General features: G+C 29.4%; 2 protein-coding genes and 1 long non-coding RNA gene across 4 annotated transcripts; 2 read left to right on the forward strand and 1 right to left on the reverse strand.

The window, feature by feature from the left end:
* The first annotated feature begins 237 nt into the window (after nucleotides 1–237).
* Nucleotides 238–893, forward strand: LOC106386349 (mini zinc finger protein 1). Its single transcript, XM_013826202.3, has one exon. It carries the CDS (start codon nucleotides 383–385, stop codon nucleotides 674–676), a length of 294 nt encoding a protein of 97 aa, XP_013681656.1. The 5' UTR covers nucleotides 238–382; the 3' UTR covers nucleotides 677–893.
* Nucleotides 894–6,737: 5,844 nt separating this feature from the next.
* Nucleotides 6,738–8,723, reverse strand: LOC106387232 (transcription factor MYB96). 2 transcript variants are annotated; one of them, XM_022700492.2, is made up of 4 exons: nucleotides 8,246–8,723; nucleotides 8,031–8,160; nucleotides 7,222–7,740; nucleotides 6,738–7,123 (listed from the first exon to the last, which is right to left on the reverse strand). In XM_022700492.2, exons 1-4 carry the CDS (start codon nucleotides 8,376–8,378, stop codon nucleotides 7,090–7,092), a joined length of 816 nt encoding a protein of 271 aa, XP_022556213.1. In that variant the 5' UTR covers nucleotides 8,379–8,723; the 3' UTR covers nucleotides 6,738–7,089. The 2 variants fall into 2 exon arrangements, with proteins under 2 accessions (XP_022556213.1, XP_013682505.1); XM_013827051.3 differs by having other exon boundaries at nucleotides 6,738–7,740.
* Nucleotides 8,724–19,422: 10,699 nt separating this feature from the next.
* Nucleotides 19,423–21,115, forward strand: LOC106387231. Its single transcript, XR_001277677.3, has 2 exons — nucleotides 19,423–20,084; nucleotides 20,200–21,115. It is a non-coding gene; the product is annotated as an uncharacterized LOC106387231 (long non-coding RNA).
* The last annotated feature ends 208 nt before the right edge of the window (nucleotides 21,116–21,323 follow it).

A 21,323-nucleotide genomic window follows, 5' to 3' on the forward strand; every position in this document is an offset into this window, starting at 1 on the left:
CCTTTGATGGGATTCGAAACTCAGGCATCCTAATGTAGAAGCATAAATGAACCCTTACTCGAACTAGACCAAGGGGATTCCACATTTTATAACCTTCTTCTAATCACTAAAAATATATTAATATATTTATTAGTTTATAACCTTCTTCTAATCACTAAAAATATATTAATATATTTATTAGTTGTATATAATTGTATTATAAATATAATTGCAAAATGACTTGGAGTCTTCACTCCCTCTAGGGTTAAGATAATATAACAGGCCTAACTAGTTTATAAAAGGGGCAGGTACACACCATCTAGTCTTCACTTCGTTTTCATAAAGGAGCCACTTCCAATTTCAAGAATAATAAATCGAAAAAACTAGGGTTTCACAGATCGTGATGAAGAAGAGACAAGTGGTAATAAAGCAAAGATCAAGAAATTCCAACACCTCGTCGTCTTGGACTACTACTTCTTCATCGGCGACCAGTAGCATCCGTTACGTGGAGTGTCAGAAGAATCACGCTGCTAACATCGGAGGTTACGCCGTCGACGGTTGCCGTGAGTTTATGGCCGCCGGCGTTGAAGGAACCGATGATTCTTTGAGATGTGCCGCTTGTGGTTGTCACCGGAATTTTCACCGGAAGGAGGTCAACACGGAGGTTGTTTGTGAGTATTCTCCACCTAACGCTTGATTTTTCGATGATTCAACTTTTTTATTTTTCTGTGATTTGGATTTTATCGATTGATTTTTAAAGGTGAAGTGATATATATATTTGTAAATGGTTATCGATGTGTATATCCACAGCTCACATACTACCGGTCTGTATGTATTTTAAAAATATTGTACATATCTGTTTGTGATGTAAACAATAGTTAATTTATTTTACAAATTTAGCTTTTGGATTTTTATATGGTTCGTGATATGAACTTCATACGAATGAGTAATACATGTGCGATATTATACTGATTAAAAGTTATATCTGATCGAAACTATAATTGTTTTATAATTAGGAGAATGTTATCGGATTTATTTATTTCATCGTCGTTGAGCTTAACTATAGGATCGCAAGTCAGTATATAACAGGCAAGAAGCATATGTCAGTACATCACACGATATATGAGATAATTTGTAAAGGATGCCTCTTATTTAGTTCAGAACATGGTTTTATAGTTCGAGTACAACTTCCAATACATGCCTGTAGCCTTCTCTCTTCTTTTTTTCTTTGAATATAATTGAACCTCTGATAGAAGCTTGAACGTGTGATTAAAAATTGCTTAAACTTGAAAATGTATATATAGTTTCTTACAACGAAAATTAATGTATATATAACATAAGATATTTCCATTCAATTAAGTTTCAGGAAGTGTCAATTAATATATAAACCGTTAACCATTGTCTTACATGTAATTTACAAAAAATGTTGTATATTTAAAATTTTAAAATGCATTCTAGAATCATCTAGTATGTATAAAGACCAATAAAAAATGAGAGACTAATTGAGTTAGAAATTTGAGGATGCTGATGATGCCATAGTTGGCTGAATCTAATTCCACTAATGTTATATTATTACGTGTCTCTTTGTAGAATAGTGTACGCAATCTCTTTTGTATCGCAGACGGTCCACATATCGGATCATGTTCGCTTATCGTCTAGGTTAATGGTTTTTGCCTAATTAGTTTTTTTTTTGGGGGGGGCATCTCAGATAAAAACTAATCTCCAGATAAATAGTGCGGTCCATGGATTTTTACTCCGGCAATGTTTTCAAAATCGGACCGATCCGATGGTTGGATCGGATTCGATCATGAATCGGTTACATAGTTGGGTTGAGTCTAATAACTGGTTCGACCATAAACCGGTCACAAAATGGATCTCAAAATTATTAAACTGATAAAAATCATTAAAACTATCAAAATCTATAAATCATCCATGTAAACAAATAGTTTATATTTATAATATTTTATGTTCTATATTCATTTATATTTTGATAATGTATTATATATACTAATATTACTTTTAAATTTGATTACACACTAATAATATATTAAATCATATTATTGAACCAGATTTGATCTTATCGAACCATATTTAACCATAACCCAAATAAATATCCGGTCCGGTTTTAAAAATACTACACTCTGGATATTCAAATGAGGTCTAAAGTATAACTTCATATCCGTGTGATCACATGGTAAACTGTAATGGAGTGCCTTCAAACTCAGATTGCTTAGCACTCGAAGTCCGCCTACCACTAGATCACTATTCACCACCACCTTGTGTGTTTTTTTGTCTAATTAGTTAAATAAAAAAAATCGAAATAAGAGGCCGAAGCAACTACAATAAAATATTAATGTAAATCAATATGGCCATGAAAAGAAAAGATTTGGTTTTGTGAATAAAAAATGTTGTATTGGCTGCTTTTAGCATCATCTAAGTGGCCACTCGAATTTGTTGGAAAAGACAATGTTAGTTTAATTATTGTTATTACTATAGTTTGAATTCAAAAGAGTTTTATATTCCTACTTTTTTAGCTAGAGCGTATCGTGAATCTCCAGAAATTTTGAACTGTATTCATTTTTATATATTGGCTTGAGTAAAAATGAAAGGTAGGATTATTATTCAAATAAATTTAATTAATTACTTTGCCAAGTATCTTGAGAAAAAATTGCATTTATACAAAGTTTATGGTCCGAAACTACACGAATTTATAATCAAACCAATGTTATTTATTTTCTTCTCGGTTTACTGAAATACATGCCGTAGTTTATTGATCATTGTGTCAGAAGTCACTAGTTCGAATGACCGCTGAGACAAAATTAATATAACATGCTGTGATTTCGGATTTAGGAGATTACAGGCTTCGGCCCTGAACCTCCTAATATTAAAAAAAAGATTGTACTAGTTGTTATTTGCAATGTACAAGTTAATATCCCTAGGTTAATATGAGTAACTAGTAATAAGATTGTAGTTGAAAAGAGTGACACGTAAATAATATCCCTAGGTTAATATAAGTAACTAAGTAGATTATGTTGGCTGACATTGTAAATTAGGATCGGTCTCTTTCTTCTCTTCCGGGAGCTTGAAAGTGTATGAAACTACAACCAGAAAAATAAACCTTATAAACTAAAGTTTTAAAGAGTGCAGCACAAAATATCGGAACATCTTTTCAATTAGGTGGCATGCCATTGTCATGGAGAGCTTGAAGTTGAGATTGGTGAAGGCCCATTAATGGCAAATCAATCGTCATTCAAAAACCAATGATAATATTATTTTTAAAACAAGTCAATTTGGTTTTATTTGGGTGAACAATCGGCATTTTTGGTTGATGGTTGGCTCTTTCGTAAATGTGCAAGGGGTGTTCAATCCGGATATCGGTTCGGTTTCGGTTCGGTTTTTTCGGTATTTCGGTTTGTAAAATATAACTACCATTCTAAATCCATATTTACTTCGGTTCGGTTCGGTTTATATACCGTCGGTTTTCGGTTTATTCGGTTTTATACCAAAAAAAACATAATTCTTTATTTTGGGATCATATTATATGAATTTTAGAGTCTTGTTGTCAACACATTCATTTATTAAAAAATATTATAAGTTTAAATAAAAGAACAAAAATAAAAAATGTTTCTATCATCTAATAAAATAATCAAATCTATAATTAAAATCAAAGCTCAAAATTTTGATAATAAAAATAAAAAACAAAAAATAAAACAGAAGCACGAAGCACAAAAAATAAGTTATTATATTCTTTCATATTTAGCGTTCATCAAAGTCATGTTTCTTCTATTAAACACGAAACTCTATTCGCTTATAGATAAAAAAAAATTGTGAAGAATTTTCACCAATTGTTATCATCAAATTTATAATCTTTATTTCAATTTAGTCAATGCTAAATTAAAGCAAAAAGATCAAAAGAAGACTAAGAAAATAAGAAGCATGTTTGCGATGAATTGTTATTTAATTATAGCTCAAGTGTTTTACAAATCAGGACTATTTAATTACTGTAAAAAATATGGTAATAGTTATTAGCAAAAAAATTAACTTATGATTTTCATACGTTGTTATAAAATATATACATATTTACATGTTTTTATTTTTCGATCGGTTTTATTCGGTTTATTCGGTTTTATCGGTTATATACCGAACCATATCCAAATCCTACGGTTTTTTAAAAATCATATCCATTCGGTTTGTATGGTATATACCAAATCCAAACCATATTATCTATTTCAGTTTGGTTCGGTTCGGTTTGGTACGGTTCGGTTTTGCCATATTGAACAGTCCTATGTGCAATGTTTAGAAGACCCACCCACTAATTATTATGATTATCACTAAAGACTTTCTTTTTCGTTTTGTTAATTATTTTTTTCTTATTAATGGACCGACGTGCAGAGCCCTAGTGCCCATTCAAAAGCTCATAAAAGGTCCATGGTAAGTGGCTTTTCTTTATAATATTGTTCCTTTAAATAACCCTAAATTCGAGATTTTCTCAAGTTCTAGTGTAGTTCAACTTCAATGACTATTTACTAGTTAAATATATGTACACAAATTTTAAAATAAAAGGGGGTCATGATGAAGGAACTAGGATATACATTGGAATGACAATGCCATTATTTAAAAATATTATCCGTATTGAAGAATAAACAATTTAAATGGGCCAAAAATGAACAAAACCAGCTGTGGACCAAGACAGCGAAAAGAAACCTTTGGCTTATCTAACACTGTAGAGGTGTGATTGAGAAAATGATTGAAGTGAAGATGAGTTCCTTTTGATACATGGTATCGATGTGATTTCTAGAGGCCCGTCCTTAAACATCACATGCTTCTGTCCTTTTAATCCTTCATTCACATTTTTTTTTACTCTCTCTCAAGCTATTCGATTCATAGAATATGCTCAAAGAATGTATGCCGAAAAAAGAAAGAGACATATTAATTCATGGTAAAAATCAATATTTCTTTTGACCAGTTGAGCTATGGTCAACTGGTGCGAGATCTGAGAATGTGCTAAAACTCTTCTGAAGTTCAACTTAATTTGAAAGAAAATTACAGTTACGTACGTGTAAAGTCTGGACTTGAGATTAGTCTATGTAGTTTATCTGATAGTCCGGTAACACCCGTGATTCATCTATTTTTGGCATTGTTGGGAAAGTATTCCACTCAGGTCATGCACTATGATAGCTGTTCAGAAAAATACGCATTGTATCACTAAATACATTTCTACTGCGGCGGACCGGACAGCTAATAGAGTATAAAAAAATAGTTTTGATTTTCTAGTTTAACCAGTCGTGCATATGAGCACTAGAAGATAATAATTGCAGAAGTAGTTGTGTATTTATGTCTTGCTTCAAAATGTTAATACAATGTAGATAAGAATTACGTACAAACCTGACAAATACTGTTGTTGATGCTCTGGCTGATACTGCTCATGATACTGCACCACATGGTAATCTCACAACTATTGTTGTAGATGATTCCAATGTGTAAGATTTCGTTCAGTTAAAAAGCTAGTTGGAAATGTAGTACATGGCACCAATAACTTTTCCCTCTCAGTCGAAAAAAATCAAAAATATATAAATATGGCTGCTGTATACTAAACTATCAGCTTAACTCTCAGCATTCTTGTAGCTAAGCTCTCTAATTTTATGTTTTAGTTTATTCTTATGAGTGTATGCTCATGTTTTCTAAAATCTCTTCAAACACTTATAGAACATATGTATGATTTATAAGTCGTAGAGTCGTAGACTGTACTTTCACCTTAATACCTTTTCAACAGAAAAGATGAAATATATAATTATACGCTTGTACAACTGTCCATCCTATTTCCTCTTGCTATAAGTCAATTTTTTTTTTTGGAAAGATACAAGAATCAATAAAATTTTCTAAAACTGATTTTAAATTTCATGTTATTCATTAGTAATGTATAAAAAAATCGTATAGATCAAAAATAGAAAAAAAGAAGTTTATATGTAATTTTGAAATGTATTATGGTGGATGAGTTATAAAAAACTTATGCGAATGAGTTATATTTTTTAATTTATGGCATGAAAGTTTTTTGGATATTTTCTTTATTTATTTTAAATGTAATTGGATATTATTCTTTAAAGTTCAGAAAATTTTATTGTAGAGATAAAATATTAATTAATTAATATATAATATATTTATTTTAGATATTATACACATAATAAAAATAATAAGTTTTAGTTATAAATATACTATTTTATCACACACTCTTTTTTTTTTGTTAAAGTAATTTTTTTATCACACATTCACACTATATATTTTTTCATAAACCAATAGCAATTCAATATATTCAAATACTAAAAATGTATAATTTCTATCCTTGACTTTTAATTTTTTTTAATAACAATTATTAGAAGTTCCTGATCGTTTTAAAAAAAAATCTTCGTGGAACAAACCTGTTTTTTTTTTAACCTAATAAGCATAAAACAAAACACGAGGGAATCAACAAGCCAGTATTATTGGGTAATAGATAGGCCCATTGACCATTGTTTCAAATGGGCTATAGAAACTAGGCTCTGTTTCGTAATTGACAAAGTCAATGACGCTAACTTTATGTACCAGATCACCAACACGGCAACACGTTAAGTACGATAACGATTTATCGAAGATTATGAGTCGGTCTCTTCAATTTGATATTGGTACAGCGGCACAGGTTTCTTTTTATCAATTAATTTCAAAAGTCTACATGATACATAATGTCTCGTTTTTCTTTACTGGAACAATAACATTATAATAACTTATCGAAATTGTGTGACATTGACAAATGACAAGGTTAGTTATAATATATAGATAGATAACTAAGGATTATTTAAAACAGAAAACAACATTTAATGTAATCATGTTCTACTAGTCTAATTTATAAGTACGTATTAAACGATAATTGACTTTGGGTGCAGAGCGCAACCTTATTATGAATGCCACTAAGATCACAACACTACCTACCCTTGGTAGTTGGTATACGTTTAGAGTTGCTCCACAGTTTTTTCTTAGGACAAATCTTGACCGTTGTTGCCATTATTTTTACCCTCTAAAGACACATCAATTAAATCTTCTTGTACGTCATCACACTGATCAACCAAGCCTTGATCATCATATAACCATTGCTCGATTAAAGACAACGAGCCTGCAGGATCATCAGTAGTAACATTATTAGTTGCTTCCCTGTCAACGTTTGATTTACTCTCACCTTTGAATATATTTGTCTCTGTCATTATATTCAACCTCTCATCAACTGATCCAGATTCTGAATTCGGTGAGAACAAAGAGCACTGATGATCAAGAACTCCTCCTTCACCGGTGCTCGAGCTCCGGTTGTTGGAGAGTGATGAAGTGTTAGGCATTAAAGAGGACGAGCTTGTCCAGTTCTGTAGTAACTTAGAGATGTTATCTGTGCTTGAGGCATAAATAGCGGTGGTAGAATGATGATCATGAGGCTTTGGTGAGTCGGGATCAGGAGTGATCGATGAAGATGCTTGGTCAAGTGATAAGGCTTGGAACAAGGCTTGTTTGGCCATGTTGATGTCTGTTTGAAGTTTTTTCTCCCATTGGCCTTTGTTGACGCTTCTCCTGTTGGTGTTGTTGTTGTTATCACAAGACGACATCTCTGTCATATTGGTGTCGTCGTCGTTGGAGTTACCATTTTGACGCTGAAGATTGAGTTTCTTTTTGAGATGAGTGTTCCAATAGTTCTTGATATCGTTGTCGGTCCTCTGAGGTAAATATGATGCTATGGCTGCCCATCTGATTTTCAAAGACGATATCGAATTATATCAAGAAAAGTTTGAAGCGAAACATTAATACACCAATGAATGTTATGAGATTAACAAGAGATACCAGAGAGACTAATAAATATTATATTAAATTTTATGAACTTTCAACTCAAACCAAGTTAGAAGTGAGTAGATTAGCTCCTATAAATTATACTATATTACTTTGGATTTTGTCTCGCTGATATAAGATTCTTTAGCATCCATCAAATATTTGTACAATTTTATAAAAATGGAATTGCTTAAAGGAATATTGTCGGATACCTGTTACCCAAAAGAGCTTGGAGGTGGATGATAGTTTTATCTTCATGTTCAGTGAAATTTCCTCGTTTGATCCCGGGACGAAGGTAATTAGTCCATCGAAGTCTACAACTCTTGCTACACCTTAGCAAACCTGAAAACATATATACATGTATATATGTTTTATATATATATAAGCTAATAAGGTTAAAATAAAAATTAGAAATGAAGATCAAGACCGGTATTTCTAGGAACACATCTCCAGCTTCCAGGGCCATGTTGTTGGATATAAGAGACTAAGATTATGTCCTCTTCCGGAGTCCATGGTCCTTTCTTCACCTCCATCTTCTCACAACAAGGTTGTCTACCCATATCTACTCGCGCACGCTCTTGATCCTCTCCTTTCTCTCTCTCTCTCTCTCTCTCTCTCTCTATATATATATATATATATATTGGTAGGTACAGTGCGTGTGTGTATATGTGTGGAAGCTATATAAAAACTAGCAAGACTCCAATATTGGATTTCTGCAAAGAGGGTATTCTGAAAAAGTCACTTTGACTTTAAAGAGTATTTCCTTTCTTTAAATTGATCTTTCTCTTTTAGATGCTTTTGTTGTTGTTTGCTTATTACAAGGGTGGTTTCACTAAAGAGTGATGGTGAAGAGAAAGACAAAGCGTCTAGGTCACATGGGTCTTTCTTTGGATATATACAGGCTGGATATATATGCATTGAGATAAGACACACACATGTATTTAAACCGAATCCAACGCTAGCGCATAAAAATCAATTTTATATTAGTTTTTTTTTTTGCTGAAAAAGAATTTTATATTTGTTTTCTTACGAATTTAATTAAAGGAAAAAACTAGTTTAACTCTTATTTATCAATTAATTACTAGTTTAACTCTAATTTTTTAATTACTAGTTTGTGTTTTGATACCTAAATTACCCTTATTTCTTTTTCTTTTAAAACAAAAACAGTAATAACAAAAATATCATTATTACATTTTTCGAATATTTACAATTTTGCCACTGACAGATTTATTTTGTCCACTTTCTATGTAGTCACGAACTTAAATCTATTCTTTTTTGGCCATAGATTTGTTTTAAAGTTTATAGACTTAATAAGCTTTTCACGGATTTGTTATAACAAATTTATCACGTTTAACCACAAATTTATTAAAATTTAACAGATTTAATTAAAAATCATTAGATTTAATTTATTTGGCCACAGATTTACTTAATTTGAATAGATTTACATATGGTTTGATAGATTCATTTTTTCTTTAGCCACAGATTTACTTGTTTTTAACAGATTTAATTTCGGTTTGACTGATTTATTACTCTTTAGCCACAGTTTTACGTAATTTCAACAGATTTATTACAATTTGATAGATTTATTTATTCTTTTACCATAGATTTGTTATAATTTGACAGATTTTTTTAAGCTTAAGCCCTAGATTTATTTATGATTTAGCAGATTTTTTTATTCTTAGATTTTTTTTTAATTCCACTTAACCAGAATGGTTATTGCAAAACGGGTTAAACCATTTAATCCTGAAATTATTTCATATACCAGTAATTTAAATTGATTTAAAACAAAACCTTTCAAACCAACAATAATTTGAATCAAAATCATGTAAACCACCAAATCAAACGTAATTTAAACCAAACAAAGAAAAAAGCCCTAATCTACAAAACACTCATTCACGTGATCACCTTGATCATAACAAGGTTAGTAACGTTTTCGCATTGACATTTATTTCTTTATTTTTTCACTCATGGTGCAAATAAAATTGTTTGTGGTCAATGGATATTTGGTAAAAACAATTGGTTATTTGGTGTTGACAAAGTAACAAGAAGTAAAGCTATAGCCATAGACGACAAAACTAGTTATGGTGATTTTGTTCATAGGGTGATCAGAGATTACAATGATCTTTGAAGTGTATGAAGATGACTTCTAAAGATGCAGAGTTTCTTTGAAACCTAAGTTTTGTTTTTCTTTAGTTTTTAATTTGTTAATGAATTAAATTGATAATGGCAATATTGTAGTAAAGTAGAATTATTGGGGTTATTTGGTCTTTATGTATCTATATTCAGATTTGTTGATTACATAGAGTTAAACTAGTAATTAACTAAAACATTAGAGTTAATCTGGGTAATTTTCTCTTTAATTAATTTGCTTCTTTACCATGTGAAGTGAACATGCGAAAACATTAACTTTATCTTTAACACAACCTCTAAAATGCTTTAAGTAACAATTAAAGATACAACATCTAAAAAATTTAAGGCCAATGAAAGTCATCCGCAACAAAAAGGGAAATTTGCCAACTATATACACAAAAAAACCAAAATACACTAACTAAAAACATACTCTCTTTTCTATTTTCTCTTCTTATCTTTCTTTGGTATCTCTCTAAGAACATGTCCAACAGACTTTTAATTTACTTTAACAAAAAAAAAAAGAACATGTCCAACAGGAGATAAATTAGTGGGATTCCAAATTAATAAAAAATTAAAAATAATGAAACAGTACATATTAAAGGAACTATCGGTCCTTCAAAAGAAAATTTTTAAGACCTATATACAATCTTTAGAGACAAGTGTCATTCTGTAACTGATCAGATTTTAATAAAATTTAAAATTTAAATAAAAAGCAAAAATACATCAAAATGTTACTTTTTTGTCATTAAACTCTTCATTTAAAATACTCTAACGTTGGAGATGCTATAAAAATCTAATTTCACTTTTTTTTAGTTATTTGAAAAATAAGCCCATAAACGAATATTTTAAATTTTAGCAAAAAAGAAAAAAAAACAAATAAATAAATATTGAAAGAAGAAAATGCATTTACGTGGCTGTACCGCTGTAGTATGATCAAATAGACTAATAGAGACAGCGAAGAGCATTTACTCATTTTTCTCTAAAAAGTCGTCCCTTCCTTTTCTATTTCTTTCTCTCTCCACTTACGTGGCCGTACTAATCAAAGGGTTGGCATTGCAATTACTAGTATTTAGTATTTACCGATTATACAGGTGAGATTTTATATGTTTAATTAGTGTTGAGAGCATCTGCAAAAGACACTCTATAACTTCAAATATGAAGTTTTTTGCTCTAAAAAAAAACTTTAATTTGAAGTTTTGAGGAGTGAAACTCTATATTTGAAATTTCACTTCTCAAAACTTCAAATTTGAAGTTTCATATTTTTATTTGTATTTTGGTCCCTATAATTACACATCACATTTATAATTCATAAATATTTTCTTGTTTATTATTTTAATCCTTATAAAAATTATATCTCATAAATATTTTAAGTTTTGTTTACAAAATTTAAGTTTACACATAAAATTAAAAAAAACTTTAAAAGAAGATTTAAAATATTTAAAACTAGATTTAGATAACAAAAATATACAAAAAAAGACTTAACAAAAAAACTTTTTAAAAATTACATAGATATAACTATTACACATATTTAAATATTACAACAACACTAATAGTCAGGTAAGTTTGATCCGGAACCTTCAAAATTTCCAAATACTATCCAATTTTTTTGTTTGTAATTTAAGATGGTTGTTGTTTTTGATGATGTCTTTTCGTTCAATTCTTTCTTTTTCATATTGAATATATTCACGAGTATTAATATCATCGATAAAAGTTAGTCTGCTAGTAATATTTTATGTTTCTCTTTTACTTTCTTGTTATGATCTAATGTATTTACAAGTATTAATATCTCCCGATTTTAACAATTTTTATCTCTAATCTACAAATTAAAAATGAAGAGAGCTATTTTTATTTCGAAATGTACTAGTAGATCATATATGCATTACGAAAATCATTTTATGGAATAATATAGTATTTTGCTTGAAGTTTAATATTAATTAAGTTATTTTGTTTATAATGTTATATTTTAATATAATATTTTATTAATTAATATTGTTGTAATATGTTTATATATGTGTTAATTATTTTCAAAAGTTTTATGAATTCAAATTAGTTATGAAAAATATAAGGACCATATTATAAAATACAAATAGTTTTGAAGTTAAATTTGAAATTTTTCTTTTGGAGAAAAACACATTTAAACTCCAAATATAAAGTTTTGAAAACTTAAAAATAGAGTTTCTTTTTGGAGATGCTCCGAGAATCGGCCGTTCTCTTCTCTCTTTTCCTCATGAAATTAGTATACTGTCCAAATTGACTCTAGATATGATAGTCACTCTATACATTAGAAAAACTCAGTCCACTCACGGATTATGATTTTTGATTTTTATATGCTGAGCATCTCCAACTCATATCTTTTTCTATAATAGATGAATACTTTGAAACATAAAATTATCTCTATTTTAGCGCTCTTCTATTATATAAAAAATAGAAATGAATTGAAGATGATTCAACTTAGAAATAGACTAATAGTCGAAACTAGAAGAATATATTAGGCATGCACCTATGTCATGGAAAAGGTTTTCCGTACATGTTCACTATTAAACTATAAAGATTGCAAGTTAATGTCTTCTCTAAGACTAGCTCGACATTTTTCAAGAAGCTTGATCGTATCAATTCATATATACAGTGATCAGAGCAAAGGAAGTATAGTTCTCATTATGTTACAGCCAATAAACGACTCTCATGTATAAGCCAGTAAGTTTTTTTTCTTATCATTTGAATAAGACTAAACCGACAAATCTCTACTTGTTACTCAGTTATTTTAATATAGATCTTTTATAGTTTTGCATGTTGGCACGTATCTACGTTTTATTACATAAGGAAATTATGTTTCAGACAAATGAGAAAGTATATAGTATATATTTATGATTGGTGAAATTATGGTTAGATACGGTAAATAAAATTTTACAATGTTTTGCATCACTAAACAAGAGATACTGTAAAGCCGTACAGGATTATTATTAGAAATCAAGGGAATATTCGATAGTAGAATGTTTTGTTTTTGTATCACAATATCAATGTCAGCGGTAACAAAGAAACAGTATATTATATTTTAATGGAACAAAGGTTTAATAACTGTTATTGACTTAACAATTACAAAATATTTACTTTTTTTTATCGTATTTTCATATTTTGTTATCAATTGAAATAATAATTAAACTGCTATAGAAATGATAATCTCAACAATAAAGGTTTAATTATAAAAATGGTTTACACCGGTCCTGGGTGTTTGTCAAAAGAAAGGTTTAACAACATTCACGATTTCTTTTTGACTTTTCGTTTAAAGAAAAATCTCATATCCATCCACCTTGACTTTTCAAAAACAATTTTAGCATACATCATTTGATGTTTAGGCGACACATATCAAATTCAATGGTGCGAGAATTTATTGTTCTGTTCCTATTTCTGTTTCGGTTTCTTTTAAACTTTATAATGTTTCATTTGAAACATTACATATTTTGGCAGAAATTATGAAAAAGACGAGTTTTCATATTTTAAAAGTATTTATGGCAGAAATTATGAAAAAGACTACTAGTGTTTTATAATTTTTTTGATGGTTGATTGAAATAGTTTTTCTTTTATTTACGTTCTCTTTCTTATTAAACTTTCTTTTTCTCCTATACTATATTTTTTCTTACACTCATTTTTCTCGTACACTCTATTTCTTCTTACACTCTTATACTTTTTTTTCACTTACATTCTTACATCCTTACACTCTCACACTCTATTTCCTCTTCCATATTTACTCCGATTTTTACTTTAATCTCACACTCTCATTTTTCCTATTTTACTTCTCTTTTCTGCAGCAAAATATGCAAAATAAAGAAGAAAATTCAAATTTGATAAAATTGAACATAAATATTATCGTCTAACTAAGTAAGTAACATTTAACATAAATATTATCAAAATATGTATAAGCTAATAAACAATGTATCATCTAACAAAGCATGTATTTGCTACTTACAGTTATTTTCGGACAAGTTTATGTGCCGGAGAAGTCCAAGGATGAACGCTATGAAAGTGTGTAGGATTTCTACGGCACAAGAAGTATCAACATAGACAAGAGCTAGGACTGCCATTTAATTACATAGATAACAAATAAAAAAGTATCAAATAACTACACAGATAACAAATAAAAAATATTTGCCAAATAATAATTAACTCAAAAACTATGTAGTCAACAGCCCAATTGCCAGCTACCAAATCAAGTTTTAAACAATGTATAATCTGACAAACAATTTATCAAATCATTAATGAGTTTTACAAACAATGTATCAATTAACAACAAATCTTTTATAACATCATACAACAATTTATCAATTCTTTGATACCAAACTCTCTATCCGCTAACACCAAATGTACCAGGTAACAAATCATTTAGCATATAGTAAACTATTTATCAATTAACATATTAACTCATAAACAATGTATCAACCCATTTGTCAGCGACTAAATTAAGTACTAAACAATGTACAAGCTGAAAACCCACTTATCAAACCATTTAACAACTACACAATCCATATATCAATTTACGACAAGTCTTTTGTAAGATCATACAAACCATTTATCAATTATTTGTTATCAAAATATGTATAAGCCAACATAACATGTACTATGTAACAAATCATTTATCATATAACAAATTTCTAGAATCGATACAGCTAAATCACAAACATATTTTAGAATTTTCAGAGACATTAACTTTCATGCCAAGTCAAAACAACTAGAAACCCAAACGAATAACTGAATCTTGCATAAACTCATTCTAAGCAAACAACCAAACAAAAAAAAGTTTTTTTAAAAGAAATTTGATTAGTTTTCACCTAATAGTCATGAGATTTCTTCTTATGACCAAAACAGCCAGCCGGTTCACTTGTCATCTTCCTCTCATAAACCAACTAGAAAATGAATAAGAGAAGAAAGAAAAAGATAAAAAGGAGAAAATTAAAACTTAGGATAAGAAAAAAAATAGCTAATAGACAGCAAACACTGACACAATTCTAATCAAATGGACTAGCAAAAGGCTATACCCTATAGGGTTAACATCATAACAAAAATATTAATATCACATAGTGTACATAGAGCTAATTAAGTGTTCAATTATGTGTATAAAAACCAATTATCTCTTGTTTTTGGCACATTTTTTACATTTGCTTTTATGGTGAAACTGAACTACAAAATGCAAATGTTTTGTCCGAACACTTTTTCTTGACAAGCTACTCAAAAAGTTTAAGTCTGACGTATATGAAAACGTCAAAAACATATCATCGACTTCACAACGTAAAGTCGTTTAATTTTTGGCGACAACGATTCATTTTTAATAGATACACATCATTTGATAGTTGCACACTTGCACCCAAAAATAAAACACATCATTTGGTTAAACAAAATAAAGTGCGATTTTATTTTTTTGGGTAACCCGAGTCATCTAGACCGTGAAGCCCGACTAATCTTTGAGGCCAGGAGGCAAACCATTCTAAATACTCTTTGTTTCCATATGTGCGCATCTAATCTTAAATATTGAGCATACACCCAAAAATGCTATATTTTTTTAAAAAATTAATTTGGGTGTATTCTAGATTTATGGAATAGCCCAAAATAATCTTCAATGGGAAGTGTAATAGCATCCACCTCCGTCCGTTTCTGATATATAGGGGATGATGGGAAAGAGTTCTAGCTTTATATTTTTGCCTTAGAAATAAATCTGTAGATTTTTTTTGCTGTGTCTGTAGATAATTTTGTTGTACAATATTAGTTGTAGGTTTAAAAAGATTCAAAGACGTACATATAAATTTTTTAAAGCAAAAAATAAATGCTCTAGATTTATGGCTTTCCACAGATAAAAATAAATAAAAAGAAAAAAAAAATCTGTAACTTTAAAAAATCTTTACAAAGCATGATTGACAAAATTTTGGGCTGTAGAAATAATCTAGGCTGTAGAGAGATCTTACAACACTTCTAAAGCACTTGCCAATCAACCCCATAATATTAATTTTTTTAGTTATGCTTTAATTGTTTCAGATTAATTGAGTTATCGTGGGGTTGACAGATGTGGAATTGTCTATCATCATTTTTTTTGCGAGTTTTTTACACCTAGAGACACTTTCTCACTTTCCAATTACTCTATAGGACATTTAGTGCTTGAGACACACTTTCTCATGTCAAAAATATTCATATGACCTTAGATTTTATTCTTTCTCTCATTGCTTTTATGTTTTTAATATAAAAGTTGGTTTCTTCTCATCACATGAATCTCTCTCCTCTTCTTATTCCACTTAATATTTTCATTTACTTTTATCTCAAATTCTAAAATGTATTAAACAAAAATAATTATCATAATAAATTATACATAAAATTCTTTATCTTTTAAGATCCATTTTCATATATATATATATATATATTAACGTGTGAACAAAATTAAATGTGGACGTGGACACTAAAGCGTGGATAGTAGAGTTATATACTAGTTGTGTACATGGACATCTTAACACGGAGGTCGTTGGCTGATACCTTTAAGAGCTTATTCTTCGCCATAGTCTCTGGAAAGGAAAAACCCACATAACCACGTTTCCACCGTTACTCCCACCGTCACCGTCACCGGCACCGCCGAGGCCACCACCACGATCGAGCGGTTCCAACTCGCTAAAAATCTCATTTTTGGATGCTGAAGATTTACCATGTGACCACATCCAATCCAACGCAACTAGCTCTCAATCTCTGATAAAACAGCTCTGATCGAGCTCCAATGGATAAGACATCTCTGATAGAGCTGTCTTATCGGAGATCGAGAGCTAGTTGCGTTGGATTGGATGTGGTCACAAAGAAGTCTCTAGCAGATCGATGTACATCGGATCTAAAGATGAGACCTTTAACGAGTTAGAATCAAAACTCGATCGTGGTGATGGTGTCGGTAGTGCCGGTGACGGTGGGAGTAACAGTGGAAACATGGTTATCTGGGTTTCTTCTTCCCGGAGACTATAGCGAAGAACAAACTCTTAAAGGTATAAGCCAATGATCTCTGTGTTAAGGTGTCCATGTCCACAACTAATGTATAACTCTACTATCCAAGCTACTATCCAAGCTTTTGAGTCCACGTCCATAATTAATTTTGTTTACAAGTTAACATACATATATGACAATGGATCTTAAAAGATAGAGTTTTTTATATATAATTTATTATGACAATTATTTTTATTTAATATATTTTTAGATTTTCAGATAAAAGCAAATGAAATCATAAAGTACAATAAAAAAAATAATCAAAAAACTAATATTCTTTTTTCTTTAAGGTTATAGTTGTCTAAAAATTCAGTGGATCCCACAAAAAAGTGTGTCACAAGTGGAAAATATCTATGAATGTAAGATAAATTAAAAATGTGTGGTAAAGAGTAATCAACTTGCAGCATCTTCGTGACCAATCGACTCTAACAAATTGTCATTCTCTTTCCTGCTATTTTAAGTTTTTTCATTACTTTAATTGATAGGTACTCAGTCAGATACGCCCACTAACCCATTGATGGAACATATCAACGGAAATTTGAATGAAACTCGAAAGCATAATTTTATGTTCACGTGATCACAAGATAAATAAAGTATAATAAAATGCCTTTAAATCTATATGGCTTAGCTCCCTGAGTTCGCATCCTCCTAATCCTACCACTAAACCGCTGACTCGTGGTTAAATGGTGCGATAATAAAGATTATTTCTTGCAAATTTTTACAATTGACGTATCAACCCTAAAGCCAAACAACATAGAGATACTTATTAATTAGTTCACACTTCAAGCTAGCTGGTGTTAACATCACAAAAAAAAAAATCAATCGTTCATATCCACGAAAAATATATCCTATTTTAATATTTTGTACGAATGATAGCTAGATATTGTCTTACATAACATCAAAAGACGAAACATCGAGAAATATCCAATCCATCTTTAGAAGTTTTGTGGAACACGTCAGATTCTAATTAGGAGTATTGTCATATTAGGTGTAATTAATGGCTTTGCTTTTGTGACAAAACATAAGTACAATAAATTAATTAAGACCGGGTCATATTCACTCCATTTTCTAGTTGACGTTTTAAAGTTATACACACAAGATATTTAATTTTTATTTTTTAAACAAAAACATTATTAATTATCCAACTAACCATAATTCAACCAAAAAGAATAATTTACAAAATATAAAAATTACATATCATAAAATAATATTTTACATTGAAAATTAAAAACGTCATGTAATTTGAAACAATTTTTTACTCCAAAACATCATCTATTAAAAAGATAGGGAATAGTATATATTACAGCTATAAGAGCTGCCTACACATATGTGAACATGTCAAAAACTTTTGGCAAATAATCTAATGTATTAATTTAGAGTTTTATTTTTATCTATTATCAACAAGTCATAGTTGGACCACTTAAAGAATTAGTTAATGTGACATATTTTATTGTTTACATTAATAATAAATCAACTATAAATTTGATTTTTTTTAATTATAACAAAATCTGTTGAGAAAAAATTTACCAAAATCTTACTAAAAAATTTAATATTTTTATAAAATACCACATAAATTAATTTCGTAATTAGTAATATACTATTATTATAAATTAATATTAATTAAAATTTTATTCTTAAATAGGAAAATAAAAATTCTACACTATTTTTATAAATTCTATAATTATATTCTGTATTATATAAAATAGAAGCGATTTATCCATTAGATATCAAATATTATATTAAATATGTAAATTATCAAATAATTTTTTTAAAAAAATTATTTCATTTAGATAAATTATCACTCATCATTAAGTTGAATTACAATTCGTAAACTATATAATATTTTTATACAAAAATAAATTTATTAAGATAACTTAAACTTGTATATCTACAACTATATATTATCTTTTATTTATTTTGAAACTCTTAACAATATATTATTTAAAAATATTTATATACAAAAATATAATAGTATATAATAACCTTTAGTTCATATACTATTTTTAAAAATATGTTATTAAAAAACTATGAAATTTAAATAATTCGTTTAAAATATTAATGACAAATCAAATTTAATTATAAAATTATATTTATTTTAATTATAACAAAATCTAATGAGAAAAGTTTAGAAAACATCACCAAAAAGTAAATTGTTTTATATAAAATAATGTATTAACGTAGAAACAAAAAAGAATTCAAAATTCATATAATCTTTCAAACTCAAAAATAGTTGTGTAATTTTCCAAATTTTTCTTGACAAAATATATATTTTGAAAATAAATATTCAAACTAAAAATGATAATATTTTAAATTTTACAAAAGATAAAATCATAGATAATAAAGAATAACTTTTTTTAATGCACCACCAAAAAACAAACTATATATGTTGTAAAAATTAAAGTAATCTAATATTTTGAAATCTTAATTAAAAAGAAAAATAATATCATAACATCCAAAAATATTCTATATCAATAAAATTTAGTAAATAATATGATATATGCTACTATGTATAAAATTTCTTAAAATAATTGGGCTATATTATTTAAACAAAACAATGTTTTTACTTCTAAATCTTGTAAATACTAAAATGATATATGTTGAAGTATATTTTTTAAACACAACATGTAAATAAAAATTATCTTAAACATATATATTTTCTATAATATAAATAAATAAAATTTAAAAATATATTATATAAAAAATGTATAAATTAAAGAAAAACATATTTTGAATGAGGTTGTCTATTTTATTATTTCAGATTGTTAGTTTATTGTACTTAGCTCGAAAATATATTCGTAAGTAATGAAAATTAATAACAAAGTAAAATGTATTAAACAAATCACTATATATTAATAATATCGAATATGAAATATAAACAATAGTATCATAGAGTTACACAATATATAACACTAAAATAAAAATTATATATTTTAAAAAATAATAATAATATCAAATACATTTATAAAAAGAATGAAAATATATTTGCACGGAAGTGTCACACAAAAACAATATTCTTTAATAAGTAACCAAAGCGAAAAAAGAAGAAGAAAAAAGCTCTCGTCTTCCTCGTTGGCGTTACGGTGGCCGGTGGTTCTACCACTGGCCGGTCACCCTTCAGTTTGCTCTCTGTAGTTCTAGTCTCTGCTTTTCCTCTCTCTCTCTTCTATGTCTTTGGTTTGGTCTCTTTGTTGGTGTCTCTGGAGCTATCTTTTATTGGAAATAGATCTGCATTTTAATTGTTCTTTTGCGCAGCTGGAGCACCGGCGAGACTATTACCCATGATGTGAAGCCAGGGAATTCGGGATTGGAAGTGTTTCGTGTGGTTTTAACCGGATCTGGGTCAGATCTGGCGGACCTGTGATAAGGTTGCAGTTGAGGCTTCCTCGGTGGTGAAGGGGTTCTCCTCCCTTGTCAGATTTTGATTCCGTTTGCCCACGAGCTCTCCACTTTTCGACCTGCGGAGACATCCGTTTTAAGTGGTCTAGAATATCTGTTTTCCATTGTTGTGTAAAAGTTTGTCTATGCTTTGTTCTGCTCTCAAAGAGAATCGCTGGCCCTCTTTTGGTTGTTTGGTCTCTATACCTGTAATTTTTTCGAGTTCTTGATGTGGTAGTGAATGCTTCCTGTCTCCTGCTGCCGGTTTCTATATGTTTTCGGTGAGTTCGGGTGGGATGATTGACTTCGTTTTATCTCTAGATCTGTTGAGATTAGAGTGTTGGTTGTATGGCTTTTATTGAGGCGTTGCTTGGACGCATGAAGTGTGTCGCCGTATCCGAAAGAGGAGAACTTTGAGTGGTTCTCTCTTGTTGGGTTATAAAGTCTGGTTCTTTAGGTGGAAGAGATGTGTTCTCTGTGTTCGTAGAACTTGATGTTATCGTTCGGTGGGCCGTGGGCGACAACGATAAATCTCGTTCAGAAACGTCAAGTGGTGTCGGAAGGTTGCAAGTGCAGTGTGCTAACTTTATGGTGGGTTTTCGATTTATCCTTGTTGTAGCTATAGTTAAGTCTGTATTTGGTATTCTCCTAAGTTGCCCGATGTGGGTTCTAGTTACCTTTCTTGTGGGCTTGTGTTTCTGGGGATTTCTAGTTCTTCCGCGAGCTTTTGTATTCTTCCTTTGAATGAAATTTAACAACTTGACGGAAAAAAATTTGCACGGAAGTGCAGGTATATAGTACTCTCTCTGTTCCCGAAAGAAAGATTTTATAGAGTATTCACGCTTATTAAGAATATAATAAATGTTTACAATAGAATTTATTATTTATTTTATTATACATTTTTCAATAAATATCAATCAATGGTATTTAAGCAATTCAAATATTTTCAATTAATGTTTCTTAAAAGTATACAACTTTTCAACATTAACTACTAAAAGTAC

Source organism: Brassica napus, chromosome C6 (genome assembly GCF_020379485.1).
Source record: "Brassica napus cultivar Da-Ae chromosome C6, Da-Ae, whole genome shotgun sequence".
Taxonomy (NCBI): Eukaryota; Viridiplantae; Streptophyta; class Magnoliopsida; order Brassicales; family Brassicaceae; genus Brassica; species Brassica napus.